We start from the raw sequence: 25,325 nt of genomic DNA, 5'->3' as shown, positions 1-25,325 counted from the left end.
ACCTTACAATCAATCAATCATAATCAAAAATTCTACAATCCACCTCGCACGTAAACCGTAAAAACGGAGAGTGATATAAAACAAACACTGAGGGGAGATGTTTCGAGCCTTGTAGAGAGAGAGAGAGAAAAGTTGCCCAACGCAACCAATCTAATTCAAGCAGTCATTTCCTAGACTGTGCTAGATAAATGGCAGTTAGCCAATTGGTTGCTATGGGCCACTTCTACACTCTATCTCCGAAGCTTGATACATCTCCCCCATGTGTCTTCAAAATGAGTCATTCTGTATAATGTCCATTTATCCCTGTATTATCCGGACAAGCTTCCAATACATAGATCTCAGGAGCCGATCACCTGTTACTACAAAACCCACCATGATATTACATTGTATAAAACATCTGTATACGCCAAACAGGCCTTTACTGGTAACAACGACACTGACTCCAGTGACTGAATCAGGACATCAGGGCACAGAGGATGAGGCCTAACCTGCACCGCAGCCCACAGAACCATCCGGGTCATTCCGAGTTGTTCGCTAGCTGCTTTCGGTCGTTGTGCAGCGATGAGGCAAAAAAATGGCACTGTGGCACAATGCACACGCGCAACGTACTATTACAACGAACGATGTCGTTTTGCACAGGGTCTAGCAAAGCTTTTCAGTCGCACTGCTGACCGCAGAGTGATTGACATGAAGTGGGCGTTTCTGGGTGTCAACTGACCGTTTTTAGGGAGTGCTCAAAAAAACGCAGGCGTGCCAGAAAAAACGCAGGCGTGGCTGGGCGAACGCAGGGCGTGTTTGTTACGTCAAATCCAGAACTGAATAGTCTGAAGTCATCGCAAGCGCTGAGTAGGTTTTGAGCTACTCTAAAACGGCACAAAAAAACATTTGTAGCCGCTCTGCGATCCTTTTGTTCGCACTTCTGCTAAGCTAAGATACACTCCCAGTGGGAGGCGGCATAGCGTTTGCATGGCTGCTAAAAACTGCTAGCGAGCGAACAACTCGGAATGACCACCCATATCCCGATTCATTCCCAGCCCATCCAGGCGCAGGGTCTCGGAAGAGGCTATTTCTGTGCTGTGTTAATGTTCTACAGGGAGTGGGCAGAGACTGCTGTGGACTCTGCACCGACGCGCCATAGGAAGCCTGCATTATACAGCTGTAACACAGGTGACAGCTAGTGACAAGGAGAACCTGTCACGCTACTATGTACAGCACATGTCATACCCTCAGCGGGGGCGGCCGGGCTGCAGAGAACCTGCATTCCCCTGGTACAAACTGTAATACTGCATGAAATCTGACATAATATCTGGGATATATGGAATACAGGCTCCTCTGGGTTCTATATAAGAGTTACAGTATAGACCAGTATACAGACTGCAGTTACAGCTCTGTTCTGTCGCCGGGTAAAGACAAGTGCTCCATCTGATTACATGGAACTTGCTACATATCATCCTGCTCCATCTGTTTACATGTAACTTGCTACATTACATCCTGCTCCATCTGATTACATGGAACTTGCTACATTACATCCTGCTCCATCTGATTACATGGAACTTGCTACATTACATCCTGCTCCATCTGTTTACATGTAACTTGCTACATTACATAATGCTCCATCTGTTTACATGGAACTTGCTACATATCATCCTGCTCCATCTGATTACATGGAACTTGCTACATTACATCCTGCTACATCTGATTACATGGAACTTGCTACATATCATCCTGCTCCATCTTTTTACATTGAACTTGCTACATTACATCCTGCTCCATCTGTTTACATGGAACTTGCTACATATCATCCTGCTCCATCTGATTACATGAAACTTGCTACATATCATATATGAAGGAAATAACATGTCATGTGACGCACAGCCATTGCAGTATACAATATAACAGATGCATGTATATATAATCCTGTATTATTTTAGTTACACACACATTTATAAGTTCTTTGAAGTACAGACAGATTTTAGTTCTGTTAGATTTTAGTTTTATTTGTCCCACATCTAGGAAAAGTGCAAAAAAAAAGAATTTATTTAATTGCATCTCAAAAATGGAACCTAAAGTCCAGGGGCTCATTCACATACAGCTGCTGGGAAAATAGATAATATGCATTCATTTTCATGCAATTTAAGCGCGCTATCCATGTGCACTGCGCCCATTATAATGCCAGCGTGCGTTAATGCATAGGCGGTACTGCTCCCCCAGATAGGATATCCTACCTCCACATTTTGGAAGACAACAGTGAGTACGAGCCCAGAGCAAACCAATCCTCTATGATCTATTAATGCAGGAATTGGTCCACAGCTGGAAAGCGCATTACCAGCGGCTGAGGCCTCAGAGCCTGTAACACACACTTATTACCTCCAAGAAGTCATTATTCCGGGATTAGTGCACCAGCTCATACAACAATCACACAGTGTCCTCACCCATCTGAGCCCAGGCCAATCCATTGAGCAGATCTTGCTGTCTAGACAGGTCCTCCTTGTTCCCCAGTGTCAGGTACAAGTGCGGAAGGCGCGCGGGACAGGTAAATGGGAGCCTGATAACCTCTGCACTCTGTGAGTTACACTGAACAAATACGGTTCAAACCTCGGCTTATCAAGATCTAGTTATTGTGAAGCCGGACACACCCGTCGCTGTCACCAACGTCCCTTCTTACAGCAACACTGGGCTGTACACAGGGAACGCAGTCAGACCGGAACAGGTAAGTCAGCTCGGAGCAACAGACACTGATGAGCTCTCCCAGGGAACCTAGTTACACTTTATAGTCCTTATACACCTTCATTATGTCCTTCCCTTCTGTAAAAGCCTGTAAGAGTTTTATTGAGGCAGGTACAATGAAGGAGATAGAATCTACGGTCTAATTCGTCATGGGCAACAGAGGTAGGTACGCCATCCAGCACGTACTAACCGGCACATCCGTATTTCTCTGTCCTACATACCGTATACACAGAATACAGGTCTGGGAATGAAGGGATTAGATTATCTGGCACAGAGGAAACGGCTTCTGCAGAAAATATAAAATGACAAATCTGAATATGTAACCAGTGGGAAACCTCCTATTAAATGTTATGTATTCTGACACACCAGGATAATTAGCTGTAATTACACTACACATGTAAGGAATGAAGGGGATAAAAGGAGACAATTATACAATACAATGACATAACCCACAGTTTAGGAAGACGCGGCGAGACGTCTTTTCACCAGGGACCTGCGCTGTCCGATGTATGACAAATGCAGACGTCTCACAGAACAGCCCCTAGGTTCCGTCACTGTGCAGAGGAACACTTTATATCTAAAAGCCGTGAGCTTAAATAATAACAATCTCATTATCTATTGATGGCACCACTATCTCCTCTAGCCCCCAAGTGTGCTGTCTTGGAGTAATCCTTGACTCCTCCCTCTCCTTCAAACCACACATTCAGCACCTCTCACAATCCTGCCGTTTTCATCTAAAAAATATTTCCAGGAACAGACCCTTTCTGACCCAGGAAGCTACTAAGACTCTTATCCACTCACTGGTCATCTCCAGACTGGATTACTGTAATCTCCTCCTGACTGGCTTTCCTGACAAATACCTCTCTCCACTCCAATCTATCCTCAATGCTGCTGCCCGGCTCATCTTCCTCACCAAACGCACTACGTCCACCTCTCCTCTCTTACAAGCCCTTCACTGGCTCCCCTTCCCTTTCAGAATCCATTTCAAGCTTCTCACACTCACTTACAAAGCCCTCACCCACTCCTCTCCCATCTACATCTCTGACCTTATCTCCCTTTACTCTCCCACCCGTCCTCTTCGCTCTGCTAATGCACGCCGACTCTCCTGTCTACTGATTACTTCCTCCCACTCCTACCACCAAGATCTCTCACGTGCTGCACCACTTCTCTGGAATTCCCTACCTCTCCCCCTCAGACTCTCCACCTCTCTACAAAACTTCAAACAGGCTCTCAAGAACCACTTCTTCCCCAAACCCAGCCAAATCTCATCCTAACCCTCTGTTCTACGCTCTCTATGTACCCCGTCTGTGTCACCCCTGTCTGTCTACCCCTCCCCCCCCCCCACCCCCTTTTAGAATGTAAGCTCTCACGAGCAGGGCCCTCTTCTCTCATGTGCTTATCCTTTTTCTTACTTTAATAATCTTCAACTGCCCAAATCCAGCAGTCTTCTGCCACCTGATACTTATCTCAGTGTCGTCTGCTGATGTAGTTATACTTAGTTACCCTGTACTTGTGCTATATTGTCGTCAACTATAAGTTGCTGTTTTCCTGTTTTGATTATTTGTTTATGTACTCTGTAATTGGGCGCTGCGGAACCCTTGTGGCGCCATATAAATAAAGGATAATAATACATTTATTTATTTTAATTTTTAAGACCTGGGTGGTTTTTTGCAATTAAAAAAATCCACTTTTGCGATTCTATATTTTGTTGATGTCACACATTGGGGTCATTACCAGATACAGCGGTGTCACATCACGGCCATCCCTGCACTTCCTAGTCACATCTGGCATACTTGAGACCTGTGCTGGTACATCTCCACGTGGGCCTGGCGTTATCCCCCCCGGCAGGCCCCGCAGCAGCGGAGCAAGGGTGCCGCCATCTTGGATTCCAGCACATGAATGCATCTGCCAAGTGGATTCCTGCAGCCACACCCACACGATCCGCTCAGCAGTAGGCGTTCCCTATATAAGGGGGTAATTCAGACCTGATCGCTCTTGTGCGAATTCGCAAGGCGGACGATTATCGATCGACTTCGCATGTGTATGGATCGAAATTGCTCATGCGCAAGGCCAAACTGCAAGAAAATCCAGCAACTTTCTTGATCGCTAGGCGTACGCAAGTTAATTAACAGGAAGTGGGCATTTTGGGGTGGTAACTGACCGTTTTCTGGAAGGGTCAGGAAAAACACAGGCGTGCCCAAGCAATTTCAGTGAGGGTGTGTGACGTCAGCTCCGGCCCCGATCAGCCTGTTTGTATCGCACTGCAGGCGTAGGCCCTGGGTTACGCACAGACTGGAAAAAACATTCGATGGTGAGTTGCGAACGGATTTGCCGCTGACTGGCGTTTGCAAAGCTTTTCACACGGCATACGCAGACTTGCACGGGGCGGGTTTTCACTCTGTCTGGGGGGGGGGGGCGGGGGACTATCCGATCGCAAACCTCTGCAAATTCGCATAGGAGCGATCATGTCTGAATTAGGACCAAAGTCCTCTCCAGTGCTAGGCTCACACTCTCCTACCTGAGATCAGTATCCTGGCTACGGTGGTTCCCAGCTTCTGTTCCAGTCTCCTGTAAGCTGCATTGCCAAGTGCATTCTGCATCTGATCCAGTCCACATTCATATAACATCAGGGCAGTCCTGCGCTTGCACCTGTTCCAGCTGGTATCATACTACACGCAGGTGCACCTGTGTCTGCCTCCTGCTTCCAGTTGTACGCAGCCCTCCAGTATCAGCACCTCCTGCAGGCTGCCATAGGTACTACAGGTATATCACTGTTACTCCATCTGCAGCCTGCGTCTTCTGTACTGAAGTCCTGACACCAGTATTATCTATAGACTGCATCCACCATGCTTCCGGCTCTCCAGTCACTATATCTACAGACTATAATCCGTATACAGGCTCTACTCTGGGTATCCTAATATTCATATCTGTCCTTTTGCGATAGACCATACCTCTACTAGCAGCATTGGTCCCTATGTGAATATACTTAATAAAGGCCTCAAGCTTCGTATAGTCTCCAACCAATAAAACTTACCGCAAGAGTCCCGATCGGAGTCTACAAAACCCCAGTGCCATGACAGTTGTTAATGGGCAACATCCCCATGTATGAATCATGAATCCGAGTGACGGAACCACCTCTGTGTCCTACAAGTTGCGGGGACGGCGCTTAACATGTCCAATCCAGGATCCAAGAATATAAAACATTGGAAAATCAGACCAAAAATCCTGTTTTTCAGACTTTACCCCAGAGAGATTCATTTCCCAGCGATCTCCCTTGAACCGCCTGGCAGCTTCCCGGGCGGCAGGATCGCATACGATACGTCGTATGCAGCCCTTTTGCATACAATGTATCGTATGCGATCCCAGCCATACCTGCGGGATCCGACATATCATGAGTGCAGCACTAACGACCTAGGGGATCCGATCTGATGCTCACGGGACCGCGCATCGATCGGAACGGATGTAAAACACATTAGATTTGCCACTTTTCATCCGATTTATCGGCCCGAAAGGTCGGAATCAGATGAAATCGGGAATTATCGTTCTAGTGTATGGGGCCCTTTAGACAGACGGAGCAGCAATCTTTATTATTGAGAGAGTCAGCTCTGGGGACAAGCCATGTGATATATTACTACTAGGATTTATTAGAGGAACCCTGTGATAGAAGGAATTCTGGTCTGGGGCCCATTCCCCAAGCCACCTGTAACTGTACTGCGCTGCCCTGTCTGGATCAGTTCCGCAGGTACAACTAAACCTGCACGTGATGTGGCAAATGTCTGAGTAACTACCCGCTGTCACCTGGGAAGAAGTGGCCGGAGATGAGGGCAGGAGACTGCTAACATGAGAACATAATTGTGACACGGGAATAGGAAGGTCCGCCACTCATTTACACAGCTATTATAACTCTAAAGTCACAGAACTCACCCGAGTCAAATCAGTCTCATCATCTATCTGTATATACTGCACTGTCCAACAATAGGAGACACTTCCAAAATAAATGATAGCAAAACACAAATGAATACAAAGTAATAAACAAACAAACAAAAATAACTGATAAATAAATAAGTAAGTAAGTAAAGGGCTCTACTCACTGGCCGACCCGCCGCCGAGCTGCCCGACGGCGGATACGGCCGACGAGCGACCCGGCGGCGGGGGGGCAGTGACGGGGGGAGTGAAGTTTCTTCACTCCCCCCGTCACGCGGCTGCATTGAAGTGCAGCCAAATATGGACGAGATCGTCCATATTGGCCTGCATGCACAGCCGACGGGAGACCAGCGATGAACGAGCGCGGGGCCGCGCATCGTTCATCGCTGGAGTCTCCACACTTGAAAGATATGAACGAGTTCTCGTTCATTTATGAACGAGATCGTTCATATCTTTCAAAAAATCGGCCAGTGTGTAGGGCCTATAAGACATCTGCTGTGATGTCCACAAATGTACTATAACCCACAGCAAGGGGTTCACTACGGCTGGCCGGCGGTCGGGCTCCCGGCGACCAGCATCCCGGCGCCGGGAGCCCGACCGCCGGCTTACCGACAGCTTGGCGAGCGCAAATGAGCCCCTTGCGGGATCGCTGCGCTCGCCACGCTACGGGCACGGTGGCGCGCTACGCGCGCCACACTATTTTATTCTCCCTCTATGGGGGTCGTGGACCCCCACGAGGGAAAATAATTGTCGGTATGCCGGCTGTCGGGCTCCCGGCGCCGGTATACTGAGCGCCGGGAGCCCGACCGCCGGCAAACAGAAGACCACCCCACAGCAAGCAGTCACCACCTAACCAGTACTGGAACATAACAGCTCTATGGTCATTGGTTGCTATAGGTTATAGCGCATTTGCTAACATTGGTGGTCATTCCAAGTTGTTCGCTCTGTAAATTTCTTCGCATCGCAGCGATTTTCCGCTTATTGCGCATGCGCAATGTTCGCACTGTGACTGCGCCAAGTAAATTTGCTATACAGTTAGGTATTTTACTCACGGCATTACGAGGTTTTTTCTTCGTTCTAGTGATCGTAATGTGATTGACAGGAAATGGGTGTTACTGGCCGGAAACTGGCCGTTTTATGGGAGTGTGCGAAAAAACGCTACCGTTTCTGGGAAAAACGCGGGAGTGGCTGGAGAAACGGAGGAGTGTCTGGGTGAACGCTGGGTGTGTTTGTGACGTCAAACCAGGAACGACAAGCACTGAACTGATCGCAGATGCCGAGTAAGTCTCGAGCTACTCAGAAACTGCACAGAGATGTCTTTTCGCAATATTGCGAATCTTTCGTTCGCAATTTTGATATGCTAAGATTCACTCCCAGTAGGCGGCGGCTTAGCGTGTGCAAAGCTGCTAAAAGCAGCTTGCGAGCGAACAACTCGGAATGAGGGCCATTGTGTCATGTGATTAAATAATCCCCAATTTATATCAGACATTGGAGGCACGAGACACAGGAAGCCTCATCCATAGCTAGAAAGTCACACTGAGGAAGAGCTCCAACATACTATGGGGGAGATGTACTTAGCCTTGGAGAGAGATAAAGTACAAGACAATCAGCTCCTAACTGTCATGTCACAGGCTGTGTTTGAAAAAGGACAGTTAGGGGCTGGTTGGCTGGTACTTTATCCCTCTGCACTTTATCTCTCTCCAATGCTTAGTACATCTGCCCCAGTATGTCACAATTATATCCAGCTCATAAATAGTTATTTTTGTTATCCTGAATGATATTTTGTATTATGAGCCGTATACTTCTGCTCATTTGCATTCATTAATATACATGAGATGACCTCACTGTGCAGAGCGGGGCACAGCCGTGTATCACTCAGCAAGGACACAGCACCTTGTGCAGAGCGGGGTACAACCGCACATCACTCAGCAAGGACACAGCACCTTGTGCAGAGCGGGGTACAACCGTGTATCACTCAGCAAGGACACAGCACCTTGTGCAGAGCAGGGTACAACCGTGTATCACTCAGCAAGGACACAACACCTTGTGCAGAGCAGGGTACAGCCGTGTATCACTCAGCAAGGACACAGCACCTTGTGCAGAGCAGGATACAACCGTGTATCACTCAGCAAGGACACAGCACCTTGTGCAGAGCAGGATACAACCGTGTATCACTCAGCAAGGACACAGCACCTTGTGCAGAGCAGGGTACAGCCGTGTATCACTCAGCAAGGACACAGCACCTTGTGCAGAGCGGGGTAGAACCGTGTATCACTCAGCAAGGACACAGCACCTTGTGCAGAGCAGGATACAACCGTGTATCACTCAGCAAGGACACAGCACCTTGTGCAGAGCGGGGTACAACCGCACATCACTCAGCAAGGACACAGCACCTTGTGCAGAGCGGGGTACAACCGCACATCACTCAGCAAGGACACAGCACCTTGTGCAGAGCGGGGTACAGCCGTGTATCACTCAGCATGGACACAGCACCTTGTGCAGAGCAGGGTACAACTGCGTATCACTCAGCAAGGACACAGCACCGTGTGCAGAGCAGGGTACAGCCGTGCATCACTCAGCAAGGACACAGCACCTTGTGCAGAGCAGGGTACAACCGTGTATCACTCAGCAAGGACACAGCACCTTGTGCAGAGCGGGGTACAGCCGTGCATCACTCAGCAAGGACACAGCACCTTGTGCAGAGCAGGATACAACCGTGTATCACTCAGCAAGGACACAGCACCTTGTGCAGAGTAGGGTACAACCGTGTATCACTCAGCAAGGACACAGCACCTTGTGCAGAGCAGGGTACAGCCACTCATCACTCAGCAAGGACTCAGCACCTTGTGCAGAGCAGGATACAACCGTGTATCACTCAGCAAGGACACAGCACCTTGTGCAGAGCGGGGTACAGCCGTGCATCACTGAGCAAGAACACAGCACCTTGTGCAGAGCAGGATACAGCCGTGCATCACTCAGCAAGGACACAGCACCTTGTGCAGAGCAGGGTACAGCCGCGTATCACTCAGCAAGGACACAGCACCTTGTGCAGAGCAGGGTACAGCCGTGTATCACTCAGCAAGGACACAGCACCTTGTGCAGAGCAGGGTACAACCGTGCATCACTCAGCGAGGACACAGCACCTTGTGCAGAGCAGGGTACAGCCACGCATCACTCAGCAAGGACACAGCACCTTGTGCAGAGCAGGGTACAACCGTGTATCACTCAGCAAGGACACAGCACCTTGTGCAGAGCAGGGTACAGCCACGCATCACTCAGCAAGGACACAGCACCTTGTGCAGAGCAGGGTACAGCCGTGCATCACTCAGCAAGGACACAGCACCTTGTGCAGAGCAGGATACAACCACGCATCACTCAGCAAGGACACAGCACCTTGTGCAGAGCAGGGTACAGGCACGCATCACTCAGCAAGGACACAACACCTTGTGCAGAGCAGGATACAACCACGCATCACTCAGCATGGACACAGCACCCTGTGCAGAGCAGGGTACAGCCAAGCATCACTCAGCAAGGACACAGCACCTTGTGCAGAGCAGGATACAACCACGCATCACTCAGCAAGGACACAGCACCTTGTGCAGAGCAGGGTACAGGCACGCATCACTCAGCAAGGACACAACACCTTGTGCAGAGCAGGATACAACCACGCATCACTCAGCATGGACACAGCACCTTGTGCAGAGCAGGGTACAGCCAAGCATCACTCAGCAAGGACACAGCACCTTGTGCAGAGCGGGGTACAACCGTGCATCACTCAGCAAGGACAGCACCTTGTGCAGAGTGGGGTACAGCCGCGCATCACTCAGCAAGGACACAGCACCTTGTGCAGAGCGGGGTACAACCGCGCATCACTCAGCAAGGACAGCACCTTGTGCAGAGTGGGGTACAACCGCGCATCACTCAGCAAGGACACAGCACCTTGTGCAGAGCAGGGTACAGCCGTGCATCACTCAGCAAGGGCACAGCACCTTGTGCAGAGCAGGGTACAGCCGTGTATCACTCAGCAAGGACACAGCACCTTGTGCAGAGCGGGGTACAACCAAGCATCACTCATCAAGGACACAGCACCTTGTGAAGAGCAGGGTACAGCCACGCATCACTCAGCAAGGACACAGCACTTTGTGCAGAGCAGGGTACAGCCGTGCATCACTCAGCAAGGACACAGCACCGTGTGCAGAGCAGGGTACAGCCATGTATCACTCAGCAAGGACACAGCACCTTGTGCAGAGCAGGGTACAGCCGCGCATCACTCAGCAAGGACACAGCACCTTGTGCAGAGCAGGGTACAGCCGTGCATCACTCAGCAAGGACACAGCACCTTGTGCAGAGCAGGGTACAGCCGTGCATCACTCAGCAAGGACACAGCACCTTGTGCAGAGCAGGGTACAGCCGTGCATCACTCAGCAAGGACACAGCACCTTGTGCAGAGTAGGGTACAACCGTGTATCACTCAGCAAGGACACAGCACCTTGTGCAGAGCAGGGTACAGCCACTCATCACTCAGCAAGGACTCAGCACCTTGTGCAGAGCAGGATACAACCGTGTATCACTCAGCAAGGACACAGCACCTTGTGCAGAACGGGGTACAGCCGTGCATCACTGAGCAAGAACACAGCACCTTGTGCAGAGCAGGATACAGCCGTGCATCACTCAGCAAGGACACAGCACCTTGTGCAGAGCAGGGTACAGCCGTGTATCACTCAGCAAGGACACAGCACCTTGTGCAGAGCAGGGTACAGCCGTGTATCACTCAGCAAGGACACAGCACCTTGTGCAGAGCAGGGTACAACCGTGCATCACTCAGCAAGGACACAGCACCTTGTGCAGAGCAGGGTACAGCCACGCATCACTCAGCAAGGACACAGCACCTTGTGCAGAGCAGGGTACAACCGTGTATCACTCAGCAAGGACACAGCACCTTGTGCAGAGCAGGGTACAGCCACGCATCACTCAGCAAGGACACAGCACCTTGTGCAGAGCAGAGTACAGCCGTGCATCACTCAGCAAGGACACAGCACCTTGTGCAGAGCAGGATACAACCACGCATCACTCAGCAAGGACACAGCACCTTGTGCAGAGCAGGGTACAGGCACGCATCACTCAGCAAGGACACAACACCTTGTGCAGAGCAGGATACAACCACGCATCACTCAGCATGGACACAGCACCCTGTGCAGAGCAGGGTACAGCCACGTATCACTCAGCAAGGACACAGCACCTTGTGCAGAGCGGGGTACAACCGCGCATCACTCAGCAAGGACAGCACCTTGTGCAGAGTGGGGTACAGCCGCGCATCACTCAGCAAGGACACAGCACCTTGTGCAGAGCGGGGTACAACCGCGCATCACTCAGCAAGGACAGCACCTTGTGCAGAGTGGGGTACAACCGCGCATCACTCAGCAAGGACACAGCACCTTGTGCAGAGCAGGGTACAGCCGTGCATCACTCAGCAAGGACACAGCACCTTGTGCAGAGCAGGGTACAGCCGTGTATCACTCAGCAAGGACACAGCACCTTGTGCAGAGCGGGGTACAACCAAGCATCACGCAGCAAGGACACAGCACCTTGTGCAGAGCAGGGTACAGCCGTGCATCACTCAGCAAGGACACAGCACCTTGTGCAGAGCAGGGTACAGCCGTGTATCACTCAGCAAGGACACAGCACCTTGTGCAGAGCGGGGTACAACCAAGCATCACTCAGCAAGGACACAGCACCTTGTGCAGAGCAGGGTACAGCCGTGCATCACTCAGCAAGGACACAGCACCTTGTGCAGAGCAGGGTACAGCCGTGTATCACTCAGCAAGGACACAGCACCTTGTGCAGAGCAGGGTACAACCAAGCATCACTCAGCAAGGACACAGCACCTTGTGCAGAGCAGGGTACAGCCGTGCATCACTCAGCAAGGACACAGCACCTTGTGCAGAGCAGGGTACAGCCACACATCACTCCGCATGGAGAGATCTACAGAAAATAATTCCTTTCCAAAATAAATAATTCTATTATATCCACTTCTATCATGCAAACAATGATATAATAGTAACACTTACATAAGAGAGGACGGAACAGGCTCCTCTCACGCGATCAGGAAGTCTGACATGGAGAAAGGACTCTATAGCAACATATACATCAAGTCAACAACGCCGTTCCCTTCTATACAACCCATTGTGTCCACAGCTCGTTACTTCTCGCAGAGAATAGGGAGCGAGGGCATACAGCTAGGAGATAACTATATATCATATAAGCAGAAAACAGCCACAGAACCCAACACATATCAGACGGACGCACGCACCAAGCAATGCTGGAACTCCTGCCGCAGAAAGGACGGTCGCAGATTTTACATATATAAAGTTGTTAAAGATAAACGTCACAATCAAGAATCAACTTTCATACTGCAACAAAATAACCTCCGTCACCGGTATACAGCAATAGTATAAAGTCACCGGTATACAGCAATAGTATAAGTGGTATTATAAGGCGACTCCTTCATCCACAACTTTTCTTATTACACTCTGTGGGGGAGATGTATCAAAGCTTGCAGAGAGATTCTATTTACTGCACTATGGATGGAGAAAAAGTGGGCGGAGATAATGTACCAGCCAATCAGCTCCTAACTGCCATTTTTCAAACACAGCCTGTGACATGGTAGTTAGGAACTGATTGGCTGGTACCTTATCTCCACCCACTTTATCTCTCTCCAAGGCTTAGTAAATAGATCCCTAAGTACCAACCAATCAGCTCCTGTCGTGTTACAGGCTGTGTTTGAAAAATGCTATTTACATAGAAACACAGAATGTGACGGCAGATGAGAAGCACTTGGCCCATCTAGCCTGCCCATACACACACATACACTCACACTCACACTCTGTGGAGGAAACCGGAGCAATCAGTGGAAACCCACGCAAGCACTAGGAGAACATACAAACTCTACACAGTTAGGAGCTGATTGGTTGGTACTTTCTCTCTCCAAGCTTTCATAAATCCCACCTATATATATGAACAGCTTAAATGACACCTTGTACAGTAGCTACAACTCTGCTGGGTGAATGTTCTGTAGAATATATACATACACACACTACTGATGACAGCATGCATGGATCTTAACACAAATGCAGCTTTGCAAATATTTTTAAATGAGCACATATTGCAACTGCGTCCCGGTGCACAACAGCGGCAGAGGCTGCACCAACAGGAAAATGTGCATTATTAGATATTTATCACATTCTCTCTGATATACACAAATATCCCTGGAGATATAAGAACAGTTTGGTGAATCACGCTTATATCTTGCACACACACACACACACACACACACACACACACACACACACACACACGTGTGAGAAAAGCAGAGTACAGGGAGTGCAGAGAGGGGGGGGATGTAAGGTGGGGCCCTTTGGTCTTGAAACGGTTACATGATCACAGGGGGCGTGCGAGCGTTAAATATGCAAGAGAACAGGAATTCTACAACACAGAGAAACATCGCCTCTCCCTAAATATGACACCCTGCGCAGAAGTAACACGTACACATTATATAAGTGACAGATATACGGCAGTGTCAGATCCAGGTACTAGGGAACTCTCCCCACACACAGAGCTAAACCCGACACATCTTACACAAGTGGCATTACATACAATGTACAAGGAAACACACAGCTTTGTCTATTCCATGGGAATCCTGCAGGTTATTATATGTACAATTACAGTGGACGGTCATCCTGACCTGCAGACAACACTGGGAATTACCCAATAAACAGGCCAGGATTACCGGATTATGCAGCATTTATCTATCATTATGTCATCTTCCAGGTGTAATGATTTTGGCTGCAATTAATGAATGCTCGCTGCAATGAACGCCCCCCTTATTGCTGACGCCGGCCACCATTAACACTCATACAGGAGCCGTGTGCAGCGTCAGACCGAGCACTGCAGCGTTAGGAATCGTCACAGCCACCGACACGAAGGCGAATAACATAATTACAGAATACTTTCATCTTTTAGTCACCCAAAACTTGTTGGCCGAGACATTCTGCCTCATTACAGCCACACCCCTGCAGGGCCTCCTTACCTACCCTGTGGCCCTTTAGCTGGTGTGGAACTACAAGAACCAGCATGCACAGCCATGCAATGAAGCTGGTGCCATTTCTGGATCACCAGAGCCCTAATGACGATACCCCTGACCCCCCCACCAGGCTACTGCAGAGTAATTATAATTACTGCATAAATGGCGGCTCCACCAACGGTCCTCTCACCTGGACTTGCTGCACTTGGTGGACCTGCTGCATATGTTGGACTTGCTGCTCAGGAGCCCAGGACAAAGTCTGATATCCAGGACCAGGGGACGCAGGAGACTGTGGCAGAGGACTATCCAGGAACTGGACCCCTTTGGTGATAGGGCTGTAGGTCCTCACCCGTTCGTAGAAGACGTTGTCCTTGTCCGAGGCGCTCCCATTCTCGGACACCCAGTAACTAGAGGTGGACATCTCTCAGCAACGACAGGTGAGATCCGCGCTCTCACACAAACTGCCTTCCGAGCCTGGGAAGTAGAGAAACCGCTTTAGTTATACACCTGATCTGGAACAGTCCAGGCCCTTGGCTACGTTGCTGGAGGACAGATTGCCCGGGACAACCACCGTCCACAAGGTGCTGGCAGGAGCACTAAACCGGGGAGACCTGGCTGCAGCGACTAACAGCTCCCAGGGAGCTTGTGCAAGTCACGGAACCTGCTCCCACCACAGGCAAAATAAACTGGTTGTGAGAATCCGCAGTCAGACGGAGAGGTAAAACTCCCAAGGCTGCGCTCTGGCCAATCACCGTGTGTAATACGGGTATACAGAGTGTCAAGTATATATCCTTCTGAGACTACACGTCAGGGATCAGTGCCAACAGGGTGCAGGCCACTTGCCCTCTGCCCAAATGCGGACACCGTGTGGCACCTTATATATAAAAGTTTTCTGATAAGGAAAATAATGATAATATTATATATACACCGCTGAGAGATTAATAAGCAGAAATCAGGAGTCCCACCCAAAAACTATTACTCAAATGTACATATTTATGTGACACTAGCGTCCGCAGAGGTGTCAGAGCTACAGGTCTTGAAGAACTACATATCCCAGCATGCTGTGGACCTCCTGGTTGCTAAATCTGGTGTACAACTAAGGAGTGAAAGATTATAAAATATACAGAATAATAATGTATTAGAATAGACTGGCAGAGGAAGCTTTACAATGAAGCTATGCTGCACGCTACCATATAAAAAGCAGAACTCAGGTACTGTGTAGTGATGTATAGGATAATGTAATAAGGATCACTATTTCCTATTAATACAGTTACATATATCAGAGGTCACTGTATACTCATGCAGCAGGACAGACAGACAGATAGGAGACAGACAGACAGACAGAGTACAGGGACAGAGGAGTCTCAGCAGCAGGGAGTGTGTAACACAGAGCCGTATATCACATTACAGGAAGCCTCAGCGATCTCTGTGCTTCCCCTAAAAACTTATACACTTATCTTTATCTATTTAACTACATTTAGAAGAGAGGGGTGCAGGGACTAGGGGCAGGTACTAGGGGGGTGCAGGGACTAGGGGCAGGTACTAGGGGGGTGCAGGGACTAGGGGCAGCTACTAGGGGGGCGCAGGGACTAGGGGCAGGTACTAGGGGGGTGCAGGGACTAGGGGCAGCTACTAGGGGGGTGCAGGGACTAGGGGCAGCTACTAGGGGGGTGCAGGGACTAGGGGCAGCTACTAGGGGGGTGCAGGGACTAGGGGCAGGTACTAGGGGGGCGCAGGGACTAGGGGCAGCTACTAGGGGGGCGCAGGGACTAGGGGCAGGTACTAGGGGGGTGCAGGGACTAGGGGCAGCTACTAGGGGGGTGCAGGGACTAGGGGCAGCTACTAGGGGGGTGCAGGGACTAGGGGCAGCTACTAGGGGGGTGCAGGGACTAGGGGCAGCTACTAGGGGGGTGCAGGGACTAGGGGCAGCTACTAGGGGGGTGCAGGGACTAGGGGCAGCTACTAGGGGGGTGCAGGGACTATGCGCAGGTGTCAGGGACTACGCACCAGCATTAGGGGGTAGAGACTAGAAGGGCAATTAGAGGAGTTTAGGGAACAGAGAGGTGCAGGAATTAGAAGGTTGATCAAAGGGGTGCAAGGATTAGAAAGCAAATTAGAGGGGTGCAGAGACTAAATGCAGGGATCAGAGTGGTGCAGAGACTAAATGCAGGGATCAGAGTGGTGCAGAGACTAAATGCAGGGATCAGAGTGGTGCAGAGACTAAATGCAGGGATCAGAGTGGTGCAGAGACTAGGTGCAGGGATCAGAGGGGTGCAGGGACTAGGTAGAGGGGTGCAGGGACTAGGTGCAGGGATCAGAGGGGTGCAGGGACTAGGTGCAGGGATCAGAGGGGTGCAGAGACTAGGTGCAGGGATCAGAGGGGTGCAGGGACTAGGTGCAGGGATCAGAGGGGTGCAGGGACTAGGTGCAGGGATCAGAGGGGTGCAGGGATCAGAGGGGTGCAGGGACTAGGTGCAGGGATCAGAGGGGTGCAGGGACTAGGTGCAGGGATCAGAGGGGTACAGGGGCTAGGTGCAGGGATCAGAGGGGTGCAGGGGCTAGGTGCAGGGATCAGAGGGGTGCAGGGACTAGCTGCAGGGATCAGAGGGGTGCAGGGACTAGCTGCAGGGATCAGAGGGGTGCAGGGACTAGCTGCAGGGAACGGGGACTAAATGCAGGGATCAGAGGGTGCAGGGATCAGAGGGGTGCAGAGATTAGAAAGCTGATCAGAGGGGTGCAGGGACTATGTGCAGGGGAACTCAGGCACTTGGTGCAAGGATTAGAGGGGTGCAGGGATCAGAGGGGTGCAGGGACTAGGTGCAGGGATCAGAGGGGTGCAGGGACTAGGTGCAGGGATCAGAGGGGTGCAGGGATCAGAGGGGTGCAGGGACTAGCTGCAGGGATCAGAGGGGTGCAGGGACTAGCTGCAGGGATCAGAGGGGTGCAGGGACTAGCTGCAGGGAACGGGGACTAAATGCAGGGATCAGAGGGTGCAGGGATCAGAGGGGTGCAGAGATTAAAAAGCTGATCAGAGGGGTGCAGGGACTATGTGCAGGGGAACTCAGGCACTTGGTGCAAGGATTAGAGGGGTGCAGGGATCAGAGGGCTGATTAGAGGGACTCAGGGAATAAGTGCAGGGATTAGTTGGGTGCAGGGATGAGAGGGTTGATTAAGGGGCTCAGGGACTGTGTGCTGGGGTTAGAGGGGCGCATGGACTGTGTGCTGGGGTTAGAGGGGTGCAGGGATGAGAGGGGTTTAGGGACTGTGTGCTGGGGTTAGAGGGGCTCAGGAATGAGAGGGGCTCAGGGGTTAGAGGGGCTCAGGGACTGTGTGCTGGGGTTAGAGGGGCACAGGGACTGTGTGCTGGGGTTAGATGGGCACAGGGACTGTGTGCTGGGGTTAGAGGGGCACAGGGACTGTGTGCTGGGGTTAGAGGGGCACAGGGACTGTGTGCTGGGGTTAGAGGGGCACAGGGACTGTGTGCTGGGGTTAGAGGGGCACAGGGACTGTGTGCTGGGGTTAGAGGGGCACAGGGACTGTGTGCTGGGGTTAGAGGGGCACAGGGACTGTGTGCTGGGGTTAGATGGGCACAGGGACTGTGTGTTGGGGTGAGAGGGGCTCAGGGACTGTGTGCTGGGGTTAGAGGGGCACAGGGACTGTGTGCTGGGGTTAGAGGGGCGCAGGGACTGTGTGCTGGGGTGAGAGGGGCGCAGGGACTGTGTGCTGGGGTTAGACGGGCACAGGGACTGTGTGCTGGGGTTAGAGGGGCACAGGGACTGTGTGCTGGGGTGAGAGGGGCACAGGGACTGTGTGCTGGGGTTAGAGGGGCGCAGGGACTGTGTGCTGGGGTGAGAGGGGCACAGGGACTGTGTGCTGGGGTTAGACGGGCACAGGGACTGTGTGCTGGGGTTAGAGGGGCGCAGGGACTGTGTGCTGGGGTGAGAGGGGCACAGGGACTGTGTGCTGGGGTGAGAGGGGCACAGGGACTGTGTGCTGGGGTGAGAGGGGCACAGGGACTGTGTGCTGGGGTTAGATGGGCACAGGGACTGTGTGCTGGGGTTAGATGGGCACAGGGACTGTGTGCTGGGGTTAGAGGGGCTCAGGGACTGTGTGCTGGGGTGAGAGGGGCGCAGGAATCACAGCCGGTACCTGGATGTTGGAGCTCCCAGCCTGACACTGCTACAATGTAACTTCCCACCAGCCAGCGCTCACTCTGCAGGAGGGGCGGGACACTGACTGCCAGGCTGCTGCTGATTAGCTGGGAGAGACGTCAGAGAGGGCAGGAAGAGCTCTGATTGGCCCACACTCTGTGCTTATGTTTCCCTGAGGCTAGAAGCAGCTCGGGATGTTTGTGTGCGGCCCCGCCCCCTCCCAGTGCTCAGACAGGGGTGTGACTGGGAGACACCTGGCTCATGTCTACCTGCAGCCACCTGTCACATGATGCAACACTGTCTACCACTGTGCTATGGTGCATTATATCATTGTACATTATTATATATACTGTATTATACATGCTGCTGTATACTGTATTATATAACAATGCGCTATGCTGCATTATACTGCTCCATACTGCATTATTATATCACGCTGCTGTATACTGTATTATATCACAGTGCGCTATGCTGCATTATACTGCTCCATACTGCATTATTATATCACGCTGCTGTATACTGTATTATATCACAGTGCGCTATGCTGCATTACACTGCTCCATACTGCATTATTATATCATGCTGCTGTATACTGTATTATATCACAGTGCTGTATACTGTATTATATCACAGTGCGCTATGCTGCATTATACTGCTCCATACTGCGTTATTATATCACGCTGCTGTATACTGTATTATATCACAGTGCGCTATGCTGCATTACACTGCTCCATACTGCATTATTATATCATGCTGCTGTATACTGTATTATATCACAGTGTGCTATGCTGCATTATACTGCTCCATACTGCATTATTATATCACGCTGCTGTATACTGTATTATATCACAGTGCGCTATGCTGCATTACACTGCTCCATACTGCATTATTATATCATGCTGCTGTATACTGTATTATATCACAGTGCTGTATACTGTATTATATCACAGTGCGCTATGCTGCATTATACTGCTCCATACTGCGTTATTATATCACGCTGCTGTATACTGTATTATATCACAGTGCGCTATGCTGCATTACACTGCTCCATACTGCGTTATTATATCACGCTGCTGTATACTGTATTATATCACAGTGTGCTATGCTGCATTATACTGCTCCATACTGCGTTATTATATCACGCTGCTGTATACTGCATTATATCACAGTGCGCTATGCTGCATTATACTGCTCCATACTGCATTATTATATCACGCTGCTGTATACTGTATTATATCACAGTGCGCTATGCTGCATTACACTGCTCCGTACTGCGTTATTATATCACGCTGCTGTATACTGTATTATATCACAGTGATCTATGCTGCATTACACTGCTCCATACTGCATTATTATATCACGCTGCTGTATACTGTGTTATATCACAGTGCGCTATGCTGCATTACACTGCTCCATACTGCGTTATTATATCACGCTGCTGTATACTGCATTATATCACAGTGCGCTATGCTGCATTATACTGCTCCATACTGCATTATTATATCACGCTGCTGTATACTGTGTTATATCACAGTGCGCTATGCTGCATTATACTGCTCCATACTGCATTATTATATCACGCTGCTGTATACTGTATTATATCACAGTGCGCTATGCTGCATTACACTGCTCCATACTGCATTATTATATAACGCTGCTGTATACTGTATTATATCACAGTGCGCTATGCTGCATTACACTGCTCCGTACTGCGTTATTATATAACGCTGCTGTATACTGTATTATATCACAGTGCGCTATGCTGCATTACACTGCTCCATACTGCATTATTATATAACGCTGCTGTATACTGTATTATATCACAGTGCGCTATGCTGCATTACACTGCTCCATACTGCATTATTATATAACGCTGCTGTATACTGTATTATATCACAGTGCGCTATGCTGCATTACACTGCTCCATACTGCGTTATTATATCACGCTGCTGTATACTGTATTATATCACAGTGCGCTATGCTGCATTACACTGCTCCGTACTGCGTTATTATATCACGCTGCTGTATACTGTATTATATCACAGTGCGCTATGCTGCATTACACTGCTCCGTACTGCATTATTATATCACGCTGCTGTATACTGTATTATATCACAGTGCGCTATGCTGCATTACACTGCTCCATACTGCGTTATTATATCACGCTGCTGTATACTGCATTATATCACAGTGCGCTATGCTGCATTATACTGCTCCATACTGCGTTATTATATCACGCTGCTGTATACTGTATTATATCACAGTGCGCTATGCTGCATTACACTGCTCCATACTGCGTTATTATATCACACTGCTGTATACTGTATTATATCACAGTGCGCTATGCTGCATTACACTGCTCCGTACTGCGTTATTATATCACGCTGCTGTATACTGTATTATATCACAGTGCGCTATGCTGCATTACACTGCTCCGTACTGCGTTATTATATCACGCTGCTGTATACTGTATTATATCACAGTGCGCTATGCTGCATTACACTGCTCCGTACTGCGTTATTATATCACGCTGCTGTATACTGTATTACATCACAGTGCGCTATCCTGCATTATACTGCTCCATACTGCGTTATTATATCATGCTGCTGTATATTGTATTATATCACAGTGCGCTATGCTTCATTACACTGCTCCATACTGCATTATTATATCACGCTGCTGCATACTGTATTATATCACAGTGCACTATGCTGCATTATACTACTCCATACTGCATTATTGTATTATATTGTATTATTGTACATTATTATATCATGCTGTTTTATATTGTATTATGTGACATGAGCCTATTTATCCCTTTGCATTATATTGTATTACTAGCTGATGTACCCGGCGTTGCCTGGGGGTTACATTTCCCAGTCTCTAAGTTATCAATGAGTTGGATGAAACTGTCACATATTAAAAATAGAGATGAGCGGGTTCGGTTCGTCGAGATCCGAACCCCCCCCGAACTTCACCTATTTTACACAGTTCCGAGGCAGCCTCGAATCTTCCCACCTTGCTCGGTTAACCCGATCGAGGCCGAACGTCATCATGCCGCTGTCGGATTCTTGCGAGATTCGTATTCTATATAAAGAGCCGCGCGTCGCCACCATTTTCACTCGTGCATTGAAGATTGAAGGGAGAGGACGTGGCTACGTTCTCTGCCTGAAAAGCTCCATATCTGTGCTGGTTCCGGTATGAAAGATAGATAGTGTCTAGTTAGACAGTCAATAGATAGACACCATATGTTAGATGGACATTAGGTCGACAGGGCCAAAAGGTCGACATGGTCAAAAGGTCGACAGGTCAAAAGGTCGACAGGTCGAAAGGACGACAGGGTCAAAAGGCCGACATGGGAAAGGTCGACATGTCAAAAGGTCGACATGCTCAAACGTTCGACATGGAAAAGGTCGACATGAAAAAGGTAGATACCATGTTTTTTGCATTTTTGTGGTTTGTGTGGATAGTTTTGTCATCTGGGACCCCCAATTGTAGAAAGGCATACCCTCGCGGGGCTCGCTTCGCTCGCCACGCTTCGGGCACGGTGGCTCGCTGCGCTCGCCACAAGGTTTATAACCAACTCTATGCCGACATGGATAGAGAAAGTATGAAATAATCCAAAAACATGTTACATTTAAAAAAAAACATTTGTCTATCTTTTTTATGGCGACCATTTCCATGTCGACCTTTTGACCTGTCGACCTTTTGACTTGTCGACCTTTTCCATGTTGACCTTTTGACCCTGTCGATTTTTGACCTGTCGACCTGTCGACCTTTTCCATGTCGCCCTTTTGACCATGTCGACCTTTTGACCCTGTCGACCTTTTGACTTGTCGACATTTTCCATGTCGACCTTTTGACCCTGTCGATTTTTGACCTGTCGACCTTTTCCATGTCGACCTTTTGACCCTGTCGACCTTTTGACCCTGTCGACCTAATGTCCATCTGACATATGGTGTCTATCTATTGACTGTCTAACTAGACACTGTCTATCTATCAAACGGATAGGATCTGTGCTCAGTGTGCTGCAAATAATCTGTACTCAGTGTGCTGCAAATATCTGTGCTCAGTGTGCTGCAAATATCTACGTTCTCTGCCTGAAAAGCTCCATATTTGTGCTCATTGTGCTGCAAATATCTGTGCTCAGTGTGCTGCATTGTGGGGACCACCAGTATGTAATTATAGTAGTACAGTACAGTAGGCCATTGCTGTATCTTGCAGCTCCGTGTCAGACTCAGTTCTAGACAGTATCCTGATCATCAGTGCTCAATATCTGCTGCATTGTTGTGTGACCAGTATATACTATATATATATTATATATAGTAGTACAGTGCAGCATTCTGGTGACCACCAGTATAGTTGTACAGTACAGTAGGCCATTGCTTTATCTTGCAGCTCCGTGTCACTTCAAGTATCCATATCTGTGCTGCATTGTTGTGAGCAGTATATATAGTAGTACAGTGCAGCATTTTGGTGACCAACAGTATATAGTTGTACAGTACAGTAGTACAGTGCTCAGTGTCAGTGCTGCATTGTGGTGACCAGTATACTACAGTACAATAGTCCAGTGCTGTTCTCGCTGCTCAGTGTCAGTTCTCCGTAGTATCATCAGTGTTCAGTAAAATCAGTGCTCAGTATAATCAGTGATTGATCAGTATAATCAGTTCTCAGTATAATCAGTGCGCTGTTAGACGTGCGCCCGTTTTCCGCCATTAGTGCATTGGGATTTAGACAATTGATGAAGTTATTGTGTCCCAGGTACAAAATCCCATCTAGATTCCACTTCACTAGGCAGGCAATAGCGAGATTTTACCAATTAATATCAGTGATTTATAATTAATTATTAATTACAGTGATCTTGCCAAATGATTCCAGTGATTTTGTCATTTCCAGTGATTTTGACCAATAATACCATTGATTAGAACGAATAATTCCTGTGATATTGAGGTGTTTGTGTTGCTTAGCTTAGCCGTCCAGCGACCACAGTGCACCTCTTTTTCTCTTTTCTTTGCATCATGTGCTGTTTGGGGACTATTTTTTGAAGTGCCATCCTGTCTGACACTGCAGTGCCACTCCTAGATGGGCCAGGTGTTTGTGCCGCCCTCTTGGGTCGCTTAGCTTAGTCAATCAGCGACCTTGGTGCAAATTTTAGGACTAAAAATAATATTGTGAGGTGTGAGGTGTTCAAAATAGACTGGAAATGAGTGGACATTGTGGTTATTGAGGTTAATAATACTATGGGATCAAAATGACCCCCAAATTCTATGATTTAAGCTGTTTTTGAAAAAAACCACCTGAATCCAAAACACACCCGAATCCGACAAAAATTTGTAAGGGAGGTTTTGCCAAAACGCGTCCGAATACAAAACACATCTCTAATTAAAATAATTAGTTGCTTAGTAGCTATTCCAACACACCCATGAGGCGGCTGTGCAGTGTCGTTTTTGTTTTTGAGGTGTCGCCAGTAACCCTGATCCCCGGCTTTCCTCTCTGTTGAGTTTTATTATCACTTTTACATTGTGAGATGGGTGTAATGTTTTCCTTCTGTTATCAATGTTGCTATTCCCAGGCTTTTTTTACCTTACCACCTCCATTTCTGTCCGTTATTACAGTTCATTACAGTATTCATCCATATTCATCCAGTGGAAGGCCCGGAACAGCCTCCCGAGTCAAAGTTCTGCCCAGCGTACACCAATGGGAGGTCCAACCAGGACCCTAACCCCCTAGTATGTCTCCTGGGATCCAATATTCCCACTCTGTGAAGTTTGCCTCCAAATCTATCCAGTGGAAGGGCCAGAACAGGCTCCCCGGGTCAAAGTTCTGCCGTGTGCATTTCACCGTGTGGTCTGACCGCGACCCAACCCTCCAAAAACCTGGACAGGATCCAACTGGATCACCTAGCATTGGTGTCATCCCAATCGGTGCAGGGGTGTCCAACTGGAGAAAAACAGACCAATGAGTTTTATATATAAGACAATATATTATAAATAATGCATTGTTATCGTATTGAATAACATTGCAGTATATTATATTGCAGTATATTACACTGAGTCATATAATATTGTATTATACTGTATGTATTATCATATTCTACCATGTTATTTTAATAATTCATTAATTATATATTATACTAGTATTTTGGACCCCTTTCTCCCCCAATAGTTCTCCTCGCCCCTTCCTCTGTTGCCAGTCCTGTCCTTCCTACATCTCCGCACTTGTGTGGCACCCTCCAGTGTCTCACCTGCATGGTGGCTTTTCATGCGTCTCCATCTTACCCCTTACTCCCTGCACTCCATCCGTTCCATCCATTCACTGAGGTTTGTTCCCCTCTACCGCTGGTGCCTCCTTTCTAGCCTCCTTCATAACTTCTTGGAGGGCAAGGAAAGAAGGAAAGGGTTACTGTACCAGGTATCCAAGGCAGTTACTTCAAATGTTGGTTC

At 48.9% G+C, this 25,325-nt stretch overlaps 1 protein-coding gene across 1 annotated transcript in view; it reads right to left on the bottom strand.

Moving 5' to 3' along the window:
- Positions 1 to 18,984, bottom strand: part of POF1B (POF1B actin binding protein) — a 95,990-nt gene extending 77,006 nt beyond the window's left edge. Inside the window, exons 1-2 of the mRNA XM_063938390.1 lie at positions 18,881 to 18,984; positions 14,922 to 15,205 (exon numbers count right to left, since the gene is read on the bottom strand). Of these exons, the coding sequence (XP_063794460.1) occupies positions 14,922 to 15,152 (231 nt within the window). The 5' untranslated portion in view covers positions 15,153 to 15,205; positions 18,881 to 18,984. The remainder of the gene's footprint in view (positions 1 to 14,921; positions 15,206 to 18,880) is intronic.
- Positions 18,985 to 25,325: the final 6,341 nt, after the last annotated feature.

Source organism: Pseudophryne corroboree, chromosome 8, assembly GCF_028390025.1.
Source record: "Pseudophryne corroboree isolate aPseCor3 chromosome 8, aPseCor3.hap2, whole genome shotgun sequence".
In the NCBI taxonomy this organism is placed as follows: Eukaryota; Metazoa; Chordata; class Amphibia; order Anura; family Myobatrachidae; genus Pseudophryne; species Pseudophryne corroboree.
This window is presented reverse-complemented; position numbering and strand designations above follow the sequence as displayed.